General features: G+C 36.7%; 1 protein-coding gene across 1 annotated transcript in view; it reads right to left on the minus strand.

Moving 5' to 3' along the window:
* LOC110400225 (collagen alpha-1(XXVIII) chain-like) overlaps positions 1-17,985 on the minus strand; it is a 32,131-nt gene extending 14,146 nt beyond the window's left edge. The window contains exons 1-19 of the mRNA XM_021399937.1: positions 17,839-17,985; positions 15,388-16,038; positions 14,560-14,580; positions 13,070-13,129; positions 11,922-11,975; positions 11,726-11,770; positions 10,947-10,973; positions 10,607-10,651; positions 9,600-9,644; positions 8,908-8,961; positions 7,845-7,913; positions 7,428-7,496; positions 6,117-6,185; positions 3,568-3,636; positions 3,073-3,141; positions 2,913-2,981; positions 1,707-1,775; positions 1,331-1,402; positions 682-750 (exon numbers count right to left, since the gene is read on the minus strand). Coding sequence (XP_021255612.1) covers positions 682-750; positions 1,331-1,402; positions 1,707-1,775; positions 2,913-2,981; positions 3,073-3,141; positions 3,568-3,636; positions 6,117-6,185; positions 7,428-7,496; positions 7,845-7,913; positions 8,908-8,961; positions 9,600-9,644; positions 10,607-10,651; positions 10,947-10,973; positions 11,726-11,770; positions 11,922-11,975; positions 13,070-13,129; positions 14,560-14,580; positions 15,388-16,038; positions 17,839-17,985 — 1,773 coding nt within the window. The remainder of the gene's footprint in view (positions 1-681; positions 751-1,330; positions 1,403-1,706; positions 1,776-2,912; positions 2,982-3,072; positions 3,142-3,567; positions 3,637-6,116; positions 6,186-7,427; positions 7,497-7,844; positions 7,914-8,907; positions 8,962-9,599; positions 9,645-10,606; positions 10,652-10,946; positions 10,974-11,725; positions 11,771-11,921; positions 11,976-13,069; positions 13,130-14,559; positions 14,581-15,387; positions 16,039-17,838) is intronic.

The raw sequence follows: 19,724 nt of genomic DNA on the forward strand, positions 1-19,724 counted from the left end.
TCACTCTGAAATGTTCAAACACAATCATTAATTTTGTTGATACATGTATTTATTGGCACACAACCTCTCCATGTATTCCCTACCAAAGTATACTGAAAAGAGATGGATATCTTGATATTCTTTTTTCCTGAGCTGTTTTTAGCCCTTCTGGCTCTTTGCAGTTCTAATACTTAATATGTTTATTTTTCTCCTGTGACATTTATTCTCCGTTTGTTTTGTCTAATGTTTTGGACACTGACAATACTTCTCAGGATAAAGATGCTGACATAAGAAATCAGAATTACTTCTGCATTTATGAATCAGTACAGAAGACCAGTGCAAGAGGCAGAACCCAAAAAATTGAGCCAGTTATTCTAAGAGAAGCAGTAGACCCAGCAAAAGTAAACCTACCTCTTTGTGAGACTTCTTGCACCAAACATTGTAAGAGGTACTGAGCCGCTGCACTGTTTTACAGTTATTTAAAAAAAAATTATGAAAAAGGTGTTCTGGATGGTCTTTTATTAACTTTACTATTTTAAGAGTTGTTGTTTTAGGCTGAAACAAACTCTACAGCTAGCCACTTTTACAAACAATTATTTCTTGAGATTTATATTTTAATTACTTACATTGGACCAAAGAAGAAAAGATCTGGACGCACCTATTCCTGAATTTTGAGTGTCTCCTTTAGTAAGACATTCTTACCTTCTCCCCCTGTATTCCAACCCCTGGAGCACCTTCGGGACCTCTAAGACCAGGTAATCCTGGTTCACCCTGGAATGAAAAAATCAAAGCACTATTTCAGAGAACTGCATAGACATAGTACAAGATCAACTCTATACTTACTTGAATGAGCTCATTAAAATCGTAGAATTTTAAAGTTATTGGGACAACTCCCACTGATGTCAGTGGGCTCAGGATTTTCTTCCCATATTCAGAAGCAGCTACTGTAAAACTCTGGGTGGAAATGCTTGAAGTAGCATATATCCTAAGTAATGATGGAACACTCTGAGGACGTAACGTAAAAATACATGGAGTTCCCCATTCTAGGAAAATGCAATAACTGGAAAGCTACTAAAGTTTGCCTGTAGCCATTTTAGTGGTCTTCCTTCTAAGCAGGAAATTTGAAGGATTGAAAAAAGCCAGCTGCAAATACGATAACACAACCACCAACACACCCCAAAAATAGAAAAAAATTTCCCTAGAAAACATTTCTGAAAGGGATTAAAAAAAAAAGTGCTAATTTTCCCTTTGTCCATGAAGACCCTCTCTTCTAGGTTTGGATATCAGCACAGAGTGAACAGTAAGAATGCATGAAGGGAAGCAGGTGGGCTGCAGAAAGAAATGAACCAACCTTTTGTCCAGGGGCTCCGTCTTCTCCTGGAAGGCCAGGCAGACCTGCCAGTCCTGAAAGGCCTGGCTCACCCTGACATCAATAAAAAGTAAGTCTTTCTATTAAATGCAGACTTTGAATCAAGTAAATCTATTTTCAAAAGGCTACTAAACTGTATATATATTTATAGGAAAGATTTATGCATATGAACCCAACTCTTTTAGTTTTTTCTTTATAAAGACAACTCCCATGTATTACAAAAAGGAAAGAAATGTCCAATTGTTCAACAGTTTATTTCTAGACTTATTTTTTTCATGCCTACGGAAAGGACACTCAAGAAGCACAGATTTTCAAATCCAAATGAATAAATAAATATATTCATGTATTAATAATATACCTTAGAACCAGGTTCTCCAATACCTCTTTCTCCTGGCACTCCAGTCTCTCCTGGCAAGCCTTGTTCACCCTTAAGTAGAAATTATTATTAAGAGCTTTGTAATGGAAAAATACAAAAGCAAATTCTTGGCTGATTATATTTAAAGAAAGATTAGTGTGATATTACCTTTAATATAATTTGTTAAACTTGGTCACAAAGATTAAGGATCTCAAAGTCCCCAGGCACTTTTTGAGCTGTCACCAAAAAGTTGCTGGTGGAAATGATTAATGATGTAAATCTATAACTATACATCCCCATGAATGTTTCCCACCAACAATTCAGCAGCATATCTGAGCTCTGCAAGCAGTTCACCCTTCTCTTTCTTTGTACCAGTAGTAAAACGTGTCCTTGCGTAATCACTTCAAATGTAAGAGGTGATCTCTGGTGCTCCAAAATGCTCTACATGGTGTAGACGGTGTAGACATTAGAACCACTTAGCACCTTTCGTTCTTTATACAATTCTTAAATAGCCTGCAGGCGTTCAGAACTTTATCTGCTGCTTCTTTTCAGAAAATCACTCTAAGTCTCCATTCCAGATACTGTAAGGTTGAACTCTTCTATTAACAGTTCTGGATTGTGCAAATCAGTCAAGGCTAGATTACTGTGACAGTTTTCCCTCACCAGTGGTAATCTCCATTTTATCTTGGACCATTTTTAACTACTAGATACAGTAAATTCACGAAATCAGGTGAGAAAACAGGCAGCAGAATTAACAAGGCAGCTAATCCGTAAGGTATATATGTATTTTTTTCTGGAATAGAAACACTGCACTGAGATTAAAAGATATTCTTGAAATTTTGGTATTCTTTTATGTCAAGTGCAAGTACTTTTTGGAATTGATTTACTGCACCTGCCTATGACATGATGAAGTTGCAAGACCAGATCAGACCACTCTTCCACTCTTGCTGTGGAAAAATACCAGAAAAAGTACAGTTTACTGTCTGATATGTAGTACCTCAAAAGGTTTTGTGGCGAGCTAAGACAAAACATAAACAGAGAGCTATGCCATAGGTTCATTGGGAGTGGGAATGCTGTACAATGTTAATAAAGAAAATAATTTTCTACAACTAAGTCAGATGTTGAACACTTAAACCAGCATATAGACATAGACAGACCATTTATTCAGAGAATGTGTGAGAGACTTTTTACTTCATAAAATTCTCTAACCTTCGGTCCAGGTAGTCCCTGTCCTGGTAGCCCTCTGGAGCCCGGTGGTCCCTTGGGGCCTTCCACTCCCTGAAAATATTACCTGATTAATTACTAAAAATAAAGTATATTCTGTTATAAGACATTTAGCTGTGGAGTGAGGGGAAAGTGAAGACCATACCTTCTCTCCTTGAATTCCAATTCCAGGTAATCCTATTGGTCCAGGTAAACCAGGTGGACCAAATTCACCCTGCCGAAGTTCAGCTGATTAGTTGTGTGAAAATACAGAAACAATCTGGGACAGCTCCTGTGCTAGTCATGTTGACTTAACAACTCCTTAAATCACTGAAGCTGAGGAAATGACCTTATATCTTTCATATATGCACTTATTCCCTCCTGGTTCAGTTGCTGCAAACAACTGCCAATCATTTTTTCCCACTCTAAACCTTAACTTTCCCACAGAATCAGTTTTTTGTTAACATTTCCATTTTATTATGAAGAAACATTCAAAAAGGTTGTGAGAATTTATTGAGCATAAATTTGTCTACAAAATACCTTGTTGTCTAGGGTCTTTTTTGAGTGTCTTGCCTCATTGCACAATTTGTAGTGAATATCAAGGCTGTATTATGTAGATTTGTTGGCACTTTGCTAATCCCCTGGTGTATTTACTGCTCACCTTTTCACCTTTTATGCTGATGCCTGGAGGTCCGCGAGGGCCTTTTGGTCCATCAAAACCACGGTCTCCCTACACAAAAAATAATATGATGTTACCTATAGAAAAACACAGATGTTCTCTCTGAAGTAACTAAAGACCCTGTTTGCTCTGTCATCTCAAAAACCAAAATGAGAAGGACCAGAAGGTAGCTCCTGGATCTGTTTTCTAGGATACCAAAGAGATCATCTTTTCAAATGAGCTTGCTCTGCTGCTTGAAGTTATTGATGAAAGAGATGAACATGATTTTTTTTTTTTTTTTTTTTTTAAATCTTTTTACCCACTTTGTTCTGGGTCCCGTCCTGCTTTCCTTCAAATCAATGGCAAAACTGCAAGTGATTTAAATGTCAGTGGGGCTGAGTTCTGAATCTAACTGTAAAGTGATTCCTGTTTATTTGTCTCACGATTATTCTCATTAAAGTGTGGCAGTGAGGATCTAGCTCTTACTAAGAATTTTTCCAGAGAGAAGACCAGACCAAGCTGTATTATCATAGAAATGCATTTCTAAATATCATTGTCCTTCTAAACATTTATTTACAATGCAAAGGTCTTGGGGAAAATGCAGGTTATTAATAAGGAAAAAAATACTGTGATTTCTTGTATTTCTGTTAATAAAACATGTAGAGACAGATTGTTAGCTTGTGCAAGTTGCCTCAGAATCACCCAGAGCAATTAATTTATGCCCCAGAGAGGCTTCTTCTCTCCCTACCAACCAGTTCCAACCTTTTTACTTTTGACTGAAAAACAACACGTGAACTTTTGCTTAAAAGAACATTCCTCACACCGATGGTTTGGAACACTTGCTTATGTTTTTCACTTCACTGAGCTGTGTTGTGTTGTGAGTTTCTAGCAAAAACATTCTGTTGAAAGAAAGCAACTGTACAATTTCTTTAGATTAAGAAATCGCCTGCTTAAAATGCATTTAAAACTGTAGAGCTGACATACTTGGCAGCCATAAATAGGTTTAGAGATACATGTATAGACTCTGTTTATGCATGCTTGTCTTCAGGTCAGATTTGGCAGTAAAAAATTGTGCATTTTTTTGCAGAATCAAGTGTTCCAACAATACTGGCAGAATTCCCCTTTGGCTAATTTATTCTGCCTATCTCAAGTGCTCAGTAGTTTCAGTTAGATTATGCATTGTTCCGTAATTGTTCCTGCTGTGCATTGTTGCTGTGTTCTACTTGCCAGTTACCATATTTCTTCCCATATTAATTGATATTTCAGAGGCAATGCAGTGATTTCTAAATGTACTTCAAATTCTTTTTGTTTTCATGGATAAAATCTGCTAAATGAAAATAAGGCATCAACAATGAGGCTGGGTAATTTATGTAATTCATCATAAAATAAATACTGCATATTTTAAGAGATAATTATGCTAGCAGCAGTCAAATTTAAACCCAGCTGAGTACAGTATTGTGTAAAACAAAAACGATAAGATTTTTAGTAAAGGAATAATTGATGCCTGCATCTATGAAACAGATTTGTTATTGTTTTCCCAACCAAAATTGCTTTGGCGGATGAATAAAAATGAGTGGACCTATTGCACAGATGTATGGGAGAAAGGAACTCTTTGCTTTGTAGGGTTGAGGCTGTATCTCATGACGCTTAAAAACTGTGTTAAAATGTAAGAACTCCCTCCATACAGTTAGGGTGTAGGTATTAAGAAGCCCACTAGGAGGCTTTTGTGCAATGTAGTGAAGTTTACTACCTTAGAATATTTTTTTATATAATAAATACTCAGCCAGTGCATTTCCCAGGGAAACAGTTAAGAAGTAAGTTCAGTTTGAAGCAGTATTTATCAAGTATAAGCCACACAGAAGGCCTTGGGGAATATAAATTTCAGAACAGCTGTGTCACTTTGTTATTGTAACTGAAAGTCAAAATGACAGCTCAGACAAAGAGTTGGTTCAGCAGACAGAAAAAGGAGCTTGTAGTGGGTCTAGAGTGTCCATCCATGTAAGTGCAACTACTACTCTCATTACCTTCCACTGTATCTGAAAAATAGCAAAAGCAATTTTCTTTCCCCACAAACCAAATTCAGCCGTTTGCTAAAATGCATAAGCCAGTGGCTGGGGTATTTATTAAGCTTAGTAGCCTGTCATTAGTGAAAGCAAGTGTCCCTATATATAAAGATTTAGAAAAAAGCAACAATTAGGCAAAATTTTCATCTAAGGAATCACTTGTATTCTAAGGAATCACATATAATCTTTCATGTAAAGTCAGATGCTAGAGGCTCTTCTAAAATTACAGCTTCTTTCCAGGCTTAGGTTCTACAAATAAAGTGTCAGGGGAATTAAATATCAGCTTTAAAGGTCCAAGAGGCTATCTCTGCCTGGATGTTTTGTTTGGACCAACTGAATTCTCTGACATCTTACTGGATTAATTGAAGCCGAAGTTTATTATTAATTTACAAGCTAATTTATCAACTTCTCTTGTCTGCTGTGGACTTGTGTTGGCATGTACTCATGTAATGATGATGCTCTGCTCTCAGAACATTTCACCTGCAGTACCTTTGCTCCTGGAAGCCCTTCTCCTGGTGAACCTCGTTCTCCTTGAACACCTTGTGGTCCTTGAGGCCCCTGTTAACATAAGTTTAAAGTGGCCCAGAATGTGTGTTAATCAGTCAAATCAACCGCAGCACATTCTGTGTCGTTGTAGGTTATATGCACGTCTTTAGATGTTTGAATGTAGTTATAACCTGTTAAAAATAATATAGTAATATGATATTCACAGTGAATCAATGATGAGCATTTTGGCCTGCAGCAATAACAAGGCAGACAGTATTACTTTTCTGGTTACTTATGAATCACGGAGTTTGTAGTAATAATTCCTTTTCCTTTTATTTTCGAAGTTTTTACTCCCTAAACTTTAGTTTAGTTTCCAAATTGTTACTAATCCTTACTTATGCATTAGAATAATCACGAGAGGGAGAAAACCTGATTAAAGTCCATGCAGAGTGAAACTGAAGAAAATCTATCCATACAGAGATTTAATGGCAATTCCTGAAAAGGACAACAGCATGCTTTTTCTCGTTTTGAAAGCGGATCTGATAGGAACACAAAGGACAAGTAAGACAACCAAACTTTTTATTAAATGCAGGCCCAAAGCCTGCATATATTGAGGCTGTTTCACAGTGTTTTCCTGCATCTGTTTTGGTTTTCTCTGCTTTATTTCTTGAGATTGCACGTACATCACAGAATGGCAGTAGTGCACTTAGGCTTGGTGCATTCTGTGTAGTTTAAATAGGCTTGAAAATAGCTCTGTATGCAGCTTTAGAATTATGTCTTGCTTTAAGGTAAAGCTAACTGCATGGCATTCAACCATAAAGAGAACACTCTTCTGTGACAAACACATTTGCAAGTAAATTTTCTTAAAAATGCAAACCTTTAAAAAATCAGTTTCTCTTATCACATAAATATAGGTGTCGTGGCTAACAAAGGTGCACATCACAGGCTCCTCTTCCCCCACAAAGCAGGTCTTTTCTCTGTATTGTTACTGAAAAGACTCAGGAAGATATAATATGTGGATTTTAATCTATCAGGGAACAGATTTACTTAAATATTTGTTTGGTTTTGCATAAGGTGTTATTTTTTCATAGGTACTTTGGAGACTAAGATGATTAGAAAAGTTAAGGAATTGGAAACGTTTCCAGTTTATTGAGGAAACTGAAAGTCAGACAAAATACTACGTATGATAGAAAGAACTAATTGAAGGAAGAAAAGAGTATCATTTAACGTACATATATCTCTTTAATTATGAAAACTCTGAGAAGTCTTCCTTTCTTTCCCATTTCCCCCTCACCAAATAAGAAGCAGACATACCAGAACTCCTGGCTCACCAACTCCAGGTGGGCCGACTGGGCCTGGTCTTCCTGTCAAACCAGTGTCACCCTTCAAACAAAGATGTATTTTGAAAATGCCTTATTTAGGTATTTGTATGTGTAGCACATAAAAACTCATCAGGTAGTCTGTGCTTGAAATATTTGGTGTAGTTGAATACAGATGTGGCAGAGAAGATCTGAGCATCCTCAGACTTCTAAGCCCAACAGACACTGAACTGGTGCATTTCACAGCATTAGAGGACAGCCTCATTCTACATTTATAGTACAATTAAAAATACATATATACATATGGGGGCTTGAGGTTTCTCATGTACCATAAAGTATATTATCTCACCTGTCTCAGTCTTTGTTCTTAGCCTATAATACACATAATATGGAAGAAGACAGATGCTTGTACCTTTGGGCCTGGCAGTCCTATTCCAGTCTCTCCAGGCAAGCCAGGTGGCCCAGGGAGACCTCTTTCACCCTTTTAAAAGAATGGAAAAATAAACAATCCTGCATATAAATTAGAGTCTAAGGAAATCTGTTTTAACTCAGTTTGTTGTAAAAGAACAGATTTTGAAGGTTTGGTTTTTTTTTGGTTTTTTTTTTTTTGTATATCCTGAATTTCAACCCATTGGGATCATTTTACACATTACTTCATCTTCTCTCTTTCATTGTTCAAAATTCCCTTTATTAAGAGCATAGATATTTTCTGTACAAAGTGATACCAGCCAGAAATGGATGAATGTTTTGTTTCATGTGGGATAATATGGTTTTCATTCACATCTAACTAGTGTATGATTAACTGTTGGCCAGTAGGGTCTCTAAATGTAGTGCAAAAGGAGATACCGAAAGAGATGAAGAAGAGGAAAAGCTAAGTAGCATATAAAACTGGTGCATTTTGCATTAACAGGTAATGTGATATTTAATTTTAAAATAACGAATGGCATTCAATTTCAAGTTTTTCTCCACATCATTCTTTTTCAGTAGCTGGAGAATCCATCAGCCTGGGCTGATTTATTCAGTTTTTTTTTTCTGAGAAGCAAAGTGTAACTCTCCTAATGAAGTTAAAATGGACCCAATAGTTTTGTGTAATATCCAGTGATATCTGTGTTTTCTGTTAAACTAGTATGATAGAGATATCACATAATCACAGAATGATTGAATGAATTCATCTCTACTGGTATACCCAAAATTTACAAGGGGGAAAATAGGAAGTATACACAGCAAATCTTAATGGTTTAGTAGATTTTTATCATGCTGTATTTTAACTGTTTATGACAGAAGAACAGAACTTGATTTGGACCTGAATACAATACAAAGAGCAAATAAATACCTTTCTTAGGAACCTCTTGGAATGCAAAGCGTATATGATTTACTAGCAATGTCATATTCAACTGCATTCTCTACAAAAATGGTATGGGCTGTATTAATGCCTTTTAATATCAACGAAGAGGAGAAATAAATGCAGTTCTTGCCTTTGATCCTTGCAGGCCTTCAGGCCCCTGATCTCCAGATTGTCCTTGTGGACCCTATTAAAATAGGTGCAGTTTTAATGAGATTTTTCAAGGTTTCAGAATGATGGAAGTTTGAAAAAAAAATTTCTAATTTGATGAACCCTATATGAAAATACAAGTTACAAGCATTTCGGAACAGAAGCTATGCTTTCTGGTGCATGCATAGAGTCAGCTACTCTGGTCACTGGGGAGATAATTTGGTTGTCCCTTTATTTCAATACAATAAAAGGTATTCTAAAGCCAAATCTACTGAACTATCCATCTATAATGGGCTATGCTTCTTGGCCTTCCGTCACAATATCGGGAGGAAAAGAGAATAAAGTGTTACTGTGTACTTCTGCAAGATAGTGAAATAGTTAGACACAGTGAATGGGAAATGAGTGATTTTAGTTTTTATGGAGCTGCATTTGCTGTGATATTTGAGATCGAATTTATTATAAGAGTAATTTAGTTGTCTAGAGTGCTCCTCCAAATTCTTGTTCATGTTGCTGTTTAATACGATTTTGGATGCCTTGAACTCAAGTGGCTCAAGAATTCTATTAATGTTGTGGCATGGTATTATTTCAGAGCTTGGGATCCTAAGCAACAAGGTCTTGTTTTTATAGCTTCTTCCTTTTTTTAAAAAAAAATATTTATTTATTTATTTATTTTACCTGCGGCCCTCTTGTACCTCTGGGGCCGACTGGACCTTCAGGACCCTGCAAGAAAAGTGGAGGAAAAAAAGACATGTATGTATATTTAAATTTGGTCAAAATCATTTATGTAACTATTGATTAAGGTATCTGATTTAGAAATCTGTGGGAATACAAGAAAGACTATTCAGAGCAGAAGCTGCAGAGCAAGATAGACGGCATGAGAAGGCAAGGCTGAAAACCAAGGACATCTCCAGAAAGAAGAGAAAAGCGAAGTCAAGTAAGGTGCGTGATGGCCGCGTGATAACAACCCTGATTGGAGGAAGAGCACGTGGCTAGGAACGACTCATGGCTCTGATTGGATGAGTGCCTGCATGCACAGTTAAGGAGTGTTTGTGGAATGTTTTCTTGACATGTAAAGGCGGGTGGAAAAGTCAAAAGAGAAAACTTGTGAGTTTATATAAGGGATGCTAGAACCTGTAATAAAGGATTTGGATCATTCACATCTGAGTCCATGCCTCAGATGCTGCAGAATTTAAAAAAAAATAAATCAGGAGACGCTCAGTAGCCAGCAAGTATTGACTAGGTATTTTTAAAATGGACTGTGGTAATCAGAATTCAGAGAAAGAATTATACACCGAATATTAAAGAGTGGTGTTGGATTGACAAATCTTTGTTTCATTTTCACCTCTCAGTCTCTCTGAATAATACTACTAGTACTTCTATATTCTTCTCTGAATACTAAGACTTCTTCTGCCTCTATTATAGTCAGTTAGAGTTTTACAATTGTTACAAGCAAGCTTAGGCTTGGGCCTTAAGAGTTATCACAATAAAATATAGAAAGAGATGTGAAAGTTACTGAAAGTGGTATCCATGCTCACTTCAGTTTTAAAAATGGTACATTTTTAATTTCCTGAACTTTAGAATTAACATTTGCCTTACATCTATCACCATGGTTGTTCAGGGATTTGTAGCTTTTCTACATTTTAACTGTTTCCTGAAAGCCTAACAATTTTATAGCTACTTACTCTGTCTCCTTTTATCCCTGGGATTCCACATTCACCTCTTTCACCCTTAAAAGGAACAGAAATAAATATTTATGATGTATATTTAGCGTATCATCCTTATTCATTGAATGCTTTAGGTAAAATGCATGACCTAAATGTTATTATTTTCAGGACAATTTTATAGCAATTGTGCTGTAAGGGAAAGGAAACATACTTGATGAGAGCTTGTGCAACACCAGGTAAGGAGATGTCATTGTTCGTCACTAGTATTTACTAGAAATATAGCAATGTGCATAATAAATTATAACCACAAATTCTGATACAAAAGCAGATTTTTTTTTTTTTTTACTAAAAGTAGTACCTTCTCTCCTTTATACCCAGATTTTCCCTGGGAAAAGAAAAAAGTAAAGCAATTTGTAAGGACATATGACCAAATGAAACTATTAGCAGTTCACAGTCTCTAGAAAAACAGCATTTCAGGTTCTAATGAATGATTACTGGAGCTCTGATAAACATTACAACATGACTGTAAATACTACATCTGTTTGTCATGACAAACACTTTTATATGTGTGAACAAATCTTATGAAAATGTTATTTAAGCCTGTGATTTTGATTATGTAAAAGTAGATCAACTGGAATTAGTATTTCCATCATAGTGAGAAGCATTCTAAAACAGGAAAGCAAGAAAAAAGTCACAAAATAATAAAAATATACTGATTAAATAAGAACAAAGCAGAGTGATTAATATGTGAATAAATTCACAGTCAGGGACATTAGAACCTGTGTTTGCCAAATGAAAAATTGAAACAGATCCGTGAAGATGTAGGCAAAGCGGCAATTTCTGTAATGTTCTTTGAGTACTATATCAAAGCTTTCCCCACTTTCTAGGATGGACTACGTATTATTAGAGAGTATTTTTCTAGTTCACTCTTATAAGAAGGAATTATTCGCTTTCTTTAAGCAATCATAGCGTTTTCAGTTCTCCTAGTGTTAATGAATCATTAACTGGTAAGGCAGAATTGAAACAAAAGTACTTTCCTATTCGAAAGTTGTTTTTTTTAATGCGCTACTTTTTGTCTTGAAGTAAATTAATACTGCTCACTGGAGAAAAAGATTTTTTTATTTATTTATTTTTTACCTCTATTCCATCTTGTCCTGGGATTCCATTAAGACCTGGTTCCCCCTATGAATAATTCAACATCAAGATCAGTGAAAGGAGGAAAAGATAACATTTAAGAAATTCATAGATGGAAAATACATGGGCACTATTATGATAGTTTTTCCATATTAACAGAGTACCAAATCTTTTTCCCACATCTGAAAAATCAGATCACCTTTGCTCCTTTCAGGCCTGGAGTTCCATCATCCCCAGTGCGACCCTTTTTGCCCTGAAAAGCAACAAAATAAAATTCTTATGTTATTAACATAATTTTATTTTACAATATATAGACAATATATTTTTTATGTTCAGGTTATTTGCTTCATGTACATTTATTTTTTTAAAATATCTATATTGAATTTCTGAAAGCATAAAGACTAGCTCAATAGACAACCAGTTTTCTCCTTTATCTTTTTTGTAAACAAAGTTTGATTCTCCTCTGAACACGGGTGATCACGTGCTTTTGTAGCTACTTAGGTTGTCAGGTGGGTGTATTGTTTTCTTCTGAACTCTGCATGGCTGTTTCTAAGAGGAACTTGGATTCTCCAAGTAAAGATATAAAATAATAACTCAAATAAGACTACTGTTTGCACATTACTGACTACATTTTCAATTAAAGTGTGCTGTACAGTGCAGGATAGAACAAATGTGCATTTTTGTTTATGCAGGTCAAAAGCGTGAGAATTGAGAGATCTCTACGGTTCTGCTTCGAGCTCTCTCACCGTCTCTTCGCTTTGGGTAAGGAATGTCAGTTGCTATGGTGCCTTAGTTTAATATTAGGGATATGTTATCAGACTGTCCAACTCAAGAGTACTTTTTGAAACATAAACACTTTTGAAAGAAATATAGTCTGTTTTACCCTCCTTATAAGTCTCAATTGGCTGTTCCTAATATTTCAGCCTCTTGTTCTCTCTTGCTTTTGGAGACTAATTCAGTTATTAGTGGTTCTGAGCTGGGTATAGTTAGATCCACCTGACCTAGTTTTCTGATTATAACAGGTGAATTATTGTTCCACACGGGAAGCTTGCCCCTTCCTGCCTTTTAAACTTCTCTAACTAATGGGAGTGTCTCACCACATCACGCTGTACTTATTTCAGAGGGAGCATTTCATGTCAGTCTCAGGTTTCTCTACATGTTTCCTACTGTTCTGACATTGCCATGCAATGGATCTATGGATGACTGTGTATTGAAGCTTTAACTTTTATTTTCTTAGGATTTCGGTTCAGATACTTTCCTATAAATGCCAACAATAAAATAAATCTTTTTTTTATACTGTATATCGATTATTCAACAAAAGGAAAATGAAAAATGACAACTACTTACAGCAGGGCCGGGAAGACCCCTCTCCCCCTTCTCACATTTACATATGGCAGCCTGGGGACACTTTGAATGAAAACAGTAAATTCAAATCAGTACATTTTAGTATAAAAGAGAGAGATCACATGAACATTGCTTTTGAATTCCTGAGTGGCTACTGTGAAAACACCAGAAATGATCAGAAAGTTGTTATATTTATATGTTTTTCAGAAATCTTTCAGCTGTCAGTTTACAAATCGAGTGTGGCCTCTGTACTCCATCCAAAAATCCATATCATTCCTAGTCCTTAGATTTCATCTTGATAATGGCTTTACCTCCTGACTCCTCACAAGGTCAGTTTATTTGTATGCTGAGTATCTGTGATTATTGATCTGTTTTGATTACTAGTCTGTGTAGATATAGCCTAGACAATGGAGTAAGGAAATACGTATCATTTTTTTCCCCTTTACTCCACTGCACTCCTACTATGTACGTAGGATAGATCATCTCTATCTCTAGCTTGATCTGTTCACAAAATATGTTATTGATATATACTTTTATTTAGTTTATGGTATTCACTATAGTAGTTTCTAATCTTAATTTTCTTTCATCTATATAGTCATGTGCTCCAACCAGACATCACTGTGGTACACAGTTTGGGATCTTTTTGAGACTTCAAAATTATTATTTAATACAGAATTTGTACAGCTTCTGGGCTTGTTTTGGGAGGAATAGAGTGTTGTTTTTATTTTTGGTTGTATTATTTATGATACCTCCACTCAGCTTGACAGATCTGGAAATGAAATGTTTAAGCATCATTCTTGTCTGAATATCCTAATTATTAGTAATGCGTCCTCCAAGGATAACACTTAATGTCTTGCTAATTCAGGATTTATTTTGACAGAGAAAAATAAACACAACAGTGGAAATGAGCTAAAATTAAAATGTTTTAAGTTTTGGAAACACTCATAAATACTGACTTTCCTTGAGATAACTGTACCTAAGTGGGACTAAAATTTTTAGCAGAAAAGTTGACCTCATTCACCACAAAATGGTAGCCGCACCTACCAATGCCTGCAGTCGGAGTGACACAGTGTGGAGAAATGGGGAATTGCAATGGTGGAACCTTGGTTTGTTCCTTTTCTTTAGCTCTTTGACACAGAAAGCTCATTAAGGGCTAGAACTGCAGCACATTCAAGTCAGTGTCATATTTTCTTATCCTCTGAGTCTATTAGATGACTTTCTGAGATACAACAGCAAATTCTCACTAGCCTCACACATTGTTATTTTTCAACTACAAGAATAAGAAGGAAAAGCAAATGAAATTAGGATAGCAAAGTAAAGCTTTGTTGTGAACATACAAAATCACATAGTTCTACTTGAGGGCAATCCTACTGGAGTTCATATATTACCAAATTGTTATGCTATCAGTTTTCTTGAATTTTATGTTTCCACACAATAGTAAAAGTCTATGGGAATACATTAAGCAGGAAAGCTGTGTGGGAAAAATTACTTACTTCTTCCTCAGACAGATCTTTCTGCAAAGACAAATATTGGAAAGAACATTAGAAACTTAATGTCATAACCCACTGAAGAACACCGATAGATGTAAAAAATAATTATTTCAGCAGTCATATAATTAAGCAATTAACATATTAAGGAGAACTAATTAAGCTTTAATTAATGAGAAACACATTAGCAATCTCTCCATTCTAAAAAATAATTTCAATAATTTCATTTCCTATTATAGATTGTTAACTGCACCAATCACTGACTCCTTGCCAGCCACAACTTGCTACAATTACAATGGTAAACAGATCTAAACCAACAGAGTTATCTAGGCAGATGGGACAACACGCTCAGGGACTATAGTGCTGTATTTTAAAGTGCTGAATAGCAGCAGCCCTATAGTATGAATGAAAGATTCATATTCTGCACTTGAGAAAATTAGATGTCTTTCTGATGTGTGCCTTAACAGTATCCATGGAGAATGAGAGCAGTAAGAACACCTTAGAAAAGATTTAACTTGGAGTATATTTCTCTTTGGCAGTCATCATCAAATTATCTCAGATAAAAATAACTTTGTAACAGGTCTTCTTGAGTCTAATTCAGTTCCAGCATTGATATTTTGTCTGGCAAGACCTGAACAACGTGAAGAAAAGAGAAACCTGCACTTTGTCACAGTAGCTTTACTAATAAGTGCACATGAACCCATAAGTGGGCCTCTTTAAATTGTAAAAAGTACAGATTTCTTTTAATAGCATAAGCATTCCAAATTATTGGGAATAAGACATTTTTTTCTCATACATTTCTCTAACCATTTGCAAACATTTCTGTGTACATACCATTTCTGTGAGAACCTTCTCCACAGTTCCCTTCTTCTGGAGGTTGGAAACAAATCTGGATGCTGGGACACTGGCCAGGAGCCGGAGCTTGGCAGCGTTGCTAACCTCCTCAGCCACTCTGGTCATTCCCATTGTGAACAATACAATACCTTGGTGTTTAGCATCAGCTGTAGCTGCAAAAATATCTGGGTTTCTTGGATGGTCGACTCCATCGGTGAAGAGTACAGCTAGTTTCACACTACCTGGAGTCCCTTCAGTCATGTAGAGTTGTGTAAGGTTGGTGATAGCGTAAGTTGTGTAAGTACCATGACCTATGTAGGTGATAGGAACGATGTGGGATTTGAATGCTTCAGGACCTTTCCAGTCACGGAAAGTTTGCTCTATGGAAACAGTGCTGCTGTACTGGAGTAAGGCCATCCTCCAGCTAAGGGTCCGTCCAGAACTAAGCTGCAGATCTTTCATTCGGTCTACCACTTCCAATACAAATTTTTTTTGTTGTTCATGATTATAATGCTTAGCACTTTCGGAGCTGTCCAGTAAAAAAGCAATCTCCAGAATGCAGTCTTCATCTAAAATAAATAGGTAGGTAGGTGAGTGGAGGGTTTTAATAATAAATCTTGTTCTATCCTTACCCTTATATGTATTTTTTAGCTTTGAAATTGGGAGTTAAATTATGGATGTTTTAGAAAACACCTGAGATCACAAGTGTGAAACTCTTGTGAATGCAGAGCATATAGAGGATGAAGAATTTGCTCCAGAGCAGACACCCCAGGAAAGAAGAAACTGAAAGTAAGGTAATGTCATGGAATGAGGCATGTTGTTGTGATATTTACACATATGTTCTGTCCTCATGCTGGTTACCAGAATGGGGACTGGAAAGATGAGTCATCTACAGGAAAATGAGTCTTACAGAATGAGACACTGGGATGTGATTTAATAGAGCTACATTTTGTCACTTAACTGACATTCATGTCTAGTGACAGAACAAATTCTAAGAGCAGGATCTGCACCGGTGTACATTGGAGAGTAATAATTTTCTGAACTACTGAAGACATATTACTTCTATATAAAAAAAGTTATATAGGCTACTGTTTTTGTAGGTACAGTAACAGGCCACCAACCATATTAAAAACAAGCAAAAAAACAAAATCAAAAAAGACACAAGTAATCTCCTTTTATAAAATACAAAAGCACAGAGGAGAGAAAGGAGTAAAAAGATTAAAGTGTAAAAATACAGCATTTTAAAATGTAGAACGAGATGAACTATAAACAGTATCTTAGAGGGCGAGTTAGCCATGTAGACCTGAGTAAAGGATTCAAGTAGAAACAGAAGTTTTAAAATAACAGTAGTCACCTTGGCCACGTGGGCTGGGATATTTTTCTACAGTGTTTGATAGAATGTGTTTAGTTTGGGGTCTTCTCAGTCCATATCTTTTTTCTTCACTGAGATTTTCTGCTAAAAATTCATGTTGTTCAAGTATCCACAAAAGCCACCAGAATCTGAAGAACATAATTTATTTGGTTTCTGCTTCCTAAACAACACAAATAATAAAACAGTAGTGTGGTACAGCAGTACAAGGACAATAAAATGTTCAGTTTTGCTTTGACAAGTTGTTTAGCAGGCTGTATTTTCAAGTATAGACCCTAAAAATGAGCCAGTTTTATTTTATTTTGGTAAGAGCTTCTCCAAAAAAGGTAATGAATAATAAACAGAAACATATTAGAGTGATTTTCAGGTGTAATTCATATAGTTATAGCACTTAACATACTGGAGACAGACATTTTACAAGCATACTTCACTTCTCTCTTGATGTCTGATAGTGTTTGTACAACCAGCACTTCTCAGAAGCCTTGGCTGTGCCCATGTGAGTGCAGAGTGAAATCCAAGTGAAATTCACAGAGGTGCTTTTTAAAACCTGCTTTGCCCAGAGCTGGTACACAAATACAGAGTCAGATCCAAGTTTTCCCCCATTCTCCATTCAAGAACCCTCTATACTGAGGGTCATTCATATCCCTTGCTGAGACAATGCTCCTGTCCTTAGATGTTCTACAGAGGAACAGTCATCCCTGGGGGTGCTGTCCTATCACACATGTACCTGCTGTACCTCCCTTGGGTCATGGGCACAGAGTGTTGAGCTACCTATAAACAGGACTTTCTCCTTCTGCAGGGGCTGACCTGTTTGTCCTGGGTTCACAGGCACACCTGGAACTCACAGACTGCTTAGGACTGATAAGTCAGTCCTGCCCTGCTGCCATCTCCCTGCAAGCTCTTCCCAGCTAGGCATAGCACATAGCAAAAGGGCAGCTCAGTGGCAAGAATAAACCTGCCACGATATGATCATCTCAGAGAAGTCCCTAACACAGCTAGGTCTGCAGGACTTTTCAGCCCCTTCTAGTTTGTGGCAGGATTTGTGGTGTTCTTGCACACCGAGAGGACAGAAGGGTCCTTACCTTGATGCTCCAAAGTATGGGGCTCTGCAGAGATACAGGATGCTGCCCTGGATGCTCTACCGGCAGTGCTGTTCTGCCTGTGTTGGGTGCTCTGTGAAGAAAGGAGGGAGAAGCAGGGTTGCAAGCTCCTGTGAGAATAGGTGTCATGTGTCAGGAGGGGCCAGCAGAGGCAAGGAGAAAGGGGAAGAACAATAATCTTCACTCCCCTTTCTAGGCACCCACCCACTCTTCTCCTTCTCCCCAGGCTATGCACTTGTATCTCAGGTTTACACCTCACACGCCCCACCTTCCCTGCAGCCATTTAAATATACAAGAAGTTCTTGTGCATACTTGCACGTTTATGGACAAGGACTGCTCTCACTCCAACATACTTCTCTACCCACCAGCCTATGTCAGTTGCTGATGAGATTATCCAGTATGAGGAAGTAAAAATAGACAGACCAGTTAGAAAGCAGTACAATTTCTTCAGACTTGTCTGTCACACCCGTCCTTCCAAAAAAACTGTAGTCTCTACAAGAGACTACAGTGACAGACAAGTCCTCCTCTACCAAGGATTCTGACACACAGTGTGATACCTTCAAAACCTAAGCTAGGTGGCTATGCCTCCTGAAGGCTCTCTCTTCTACCAGGGATAGCATTTTGTCACCTAATTATTCAAATACCCCCAGAAAGCTTTTACAATATGAACAAATCTATCAAACAAGTAGCTCTTTTCCATACAATACTTTTTTTTTTTCCCTGTGAACCCATTATCTTGCATTCACACAAAGACTACTTGATTCTAACCATTGTCCTCTCCTTCTTAAGAGTCCACCAGTTCAGCCCATTTTCTGTATGACAGTCACAAGCAAGGAGTCTGAGGGGATTTCCCCTATTTATATTGACATTTTTAGATTTTGGTTAAAGCAAGAAATGAAAAGACAATTTTTTGCCCTTTAGGGAATACAAATAATACGGTGTTTAACTGAAATAGATACAATAAATCTCACATAGCCCCTAAATCTTACTGAGAAAAAATCTAATTCTAGCAAGAAAAAGCATGTTAACTATGGTTGGGATTGTGTGCCTCCCATAAGCATAACATTGTCATTCTTTCATTTTCACTGCTAATTTTTACCTCAAAACATAACTGGCAAATAATTTCTGAATTATATAACCGTTCTACTTGTATGTTTTGTAGCAAGCTCTTGGCTTCAGGGTATTTCCTTTTATTAATGAATGATGTTTAACCTGAGGACAATATGTATATTTTTTGCCAGGTGCAACTTCAAAAGCTTAGTGGGGCCTCCACATTTTATAGCTGGTTGTGTAGGATGCATGGTATTAGTCTGTCAGAATTCCAGGTATGTGACATGTCATACAGTACATTTCTAGACTTGCAGTCTTCTGAAATTGAATGTTCTCAATACATGCACTATTCTTATGGCGACATTTTATCAGAACCTAAATGATGCAAATGTAAAGTATGTATGCATTGATGCAGTTGAGATAACTCTTAAAAATGAACATTTTTTGCCTCGTTTACTACAAACTTTACCAAGTTTAATGTTTACCAATTTAACATTTTCATGGTATTACATCATAAATATTTTAAAAATAAAATAAATGTCTTAAAAGCTATGATTAGGAACTATAGAAGGGAAACCTAAGTAATATTATGCTCTCTTTTTTTTGTTTCCATTACTGCTGTATAGGTGATGACAGCTTCAGAGCTCCATGAAGTTGCAAGGCCATTTTGAAGGAATACTGGATGAAGAGCAGGGGTTTAGGGATGCCAGTTCCTGTGGTAGAGGGTGACTTCTTGCACCAGCAACAGTCCTCACTGTCACTACCCAATGGATAGAAGTAACAGCAAGCTTAACTCTTCCAGACTTCTTGCCTGGCTC

This window comes from Numida meleagris, chromosome 5 (genome assembly GCF_002078875.1).
Source record: "Numida meleagris isolate 19003 breed g44 Domestic line chromosome 5, NumMel1.0, whole genome shotgun sequence".
NCBI classification, from domain to species: Eukaryota; Metazoa; Chordata; class Aves; order Galliformes; family Numididae; genus Numida; species Numida meleagris.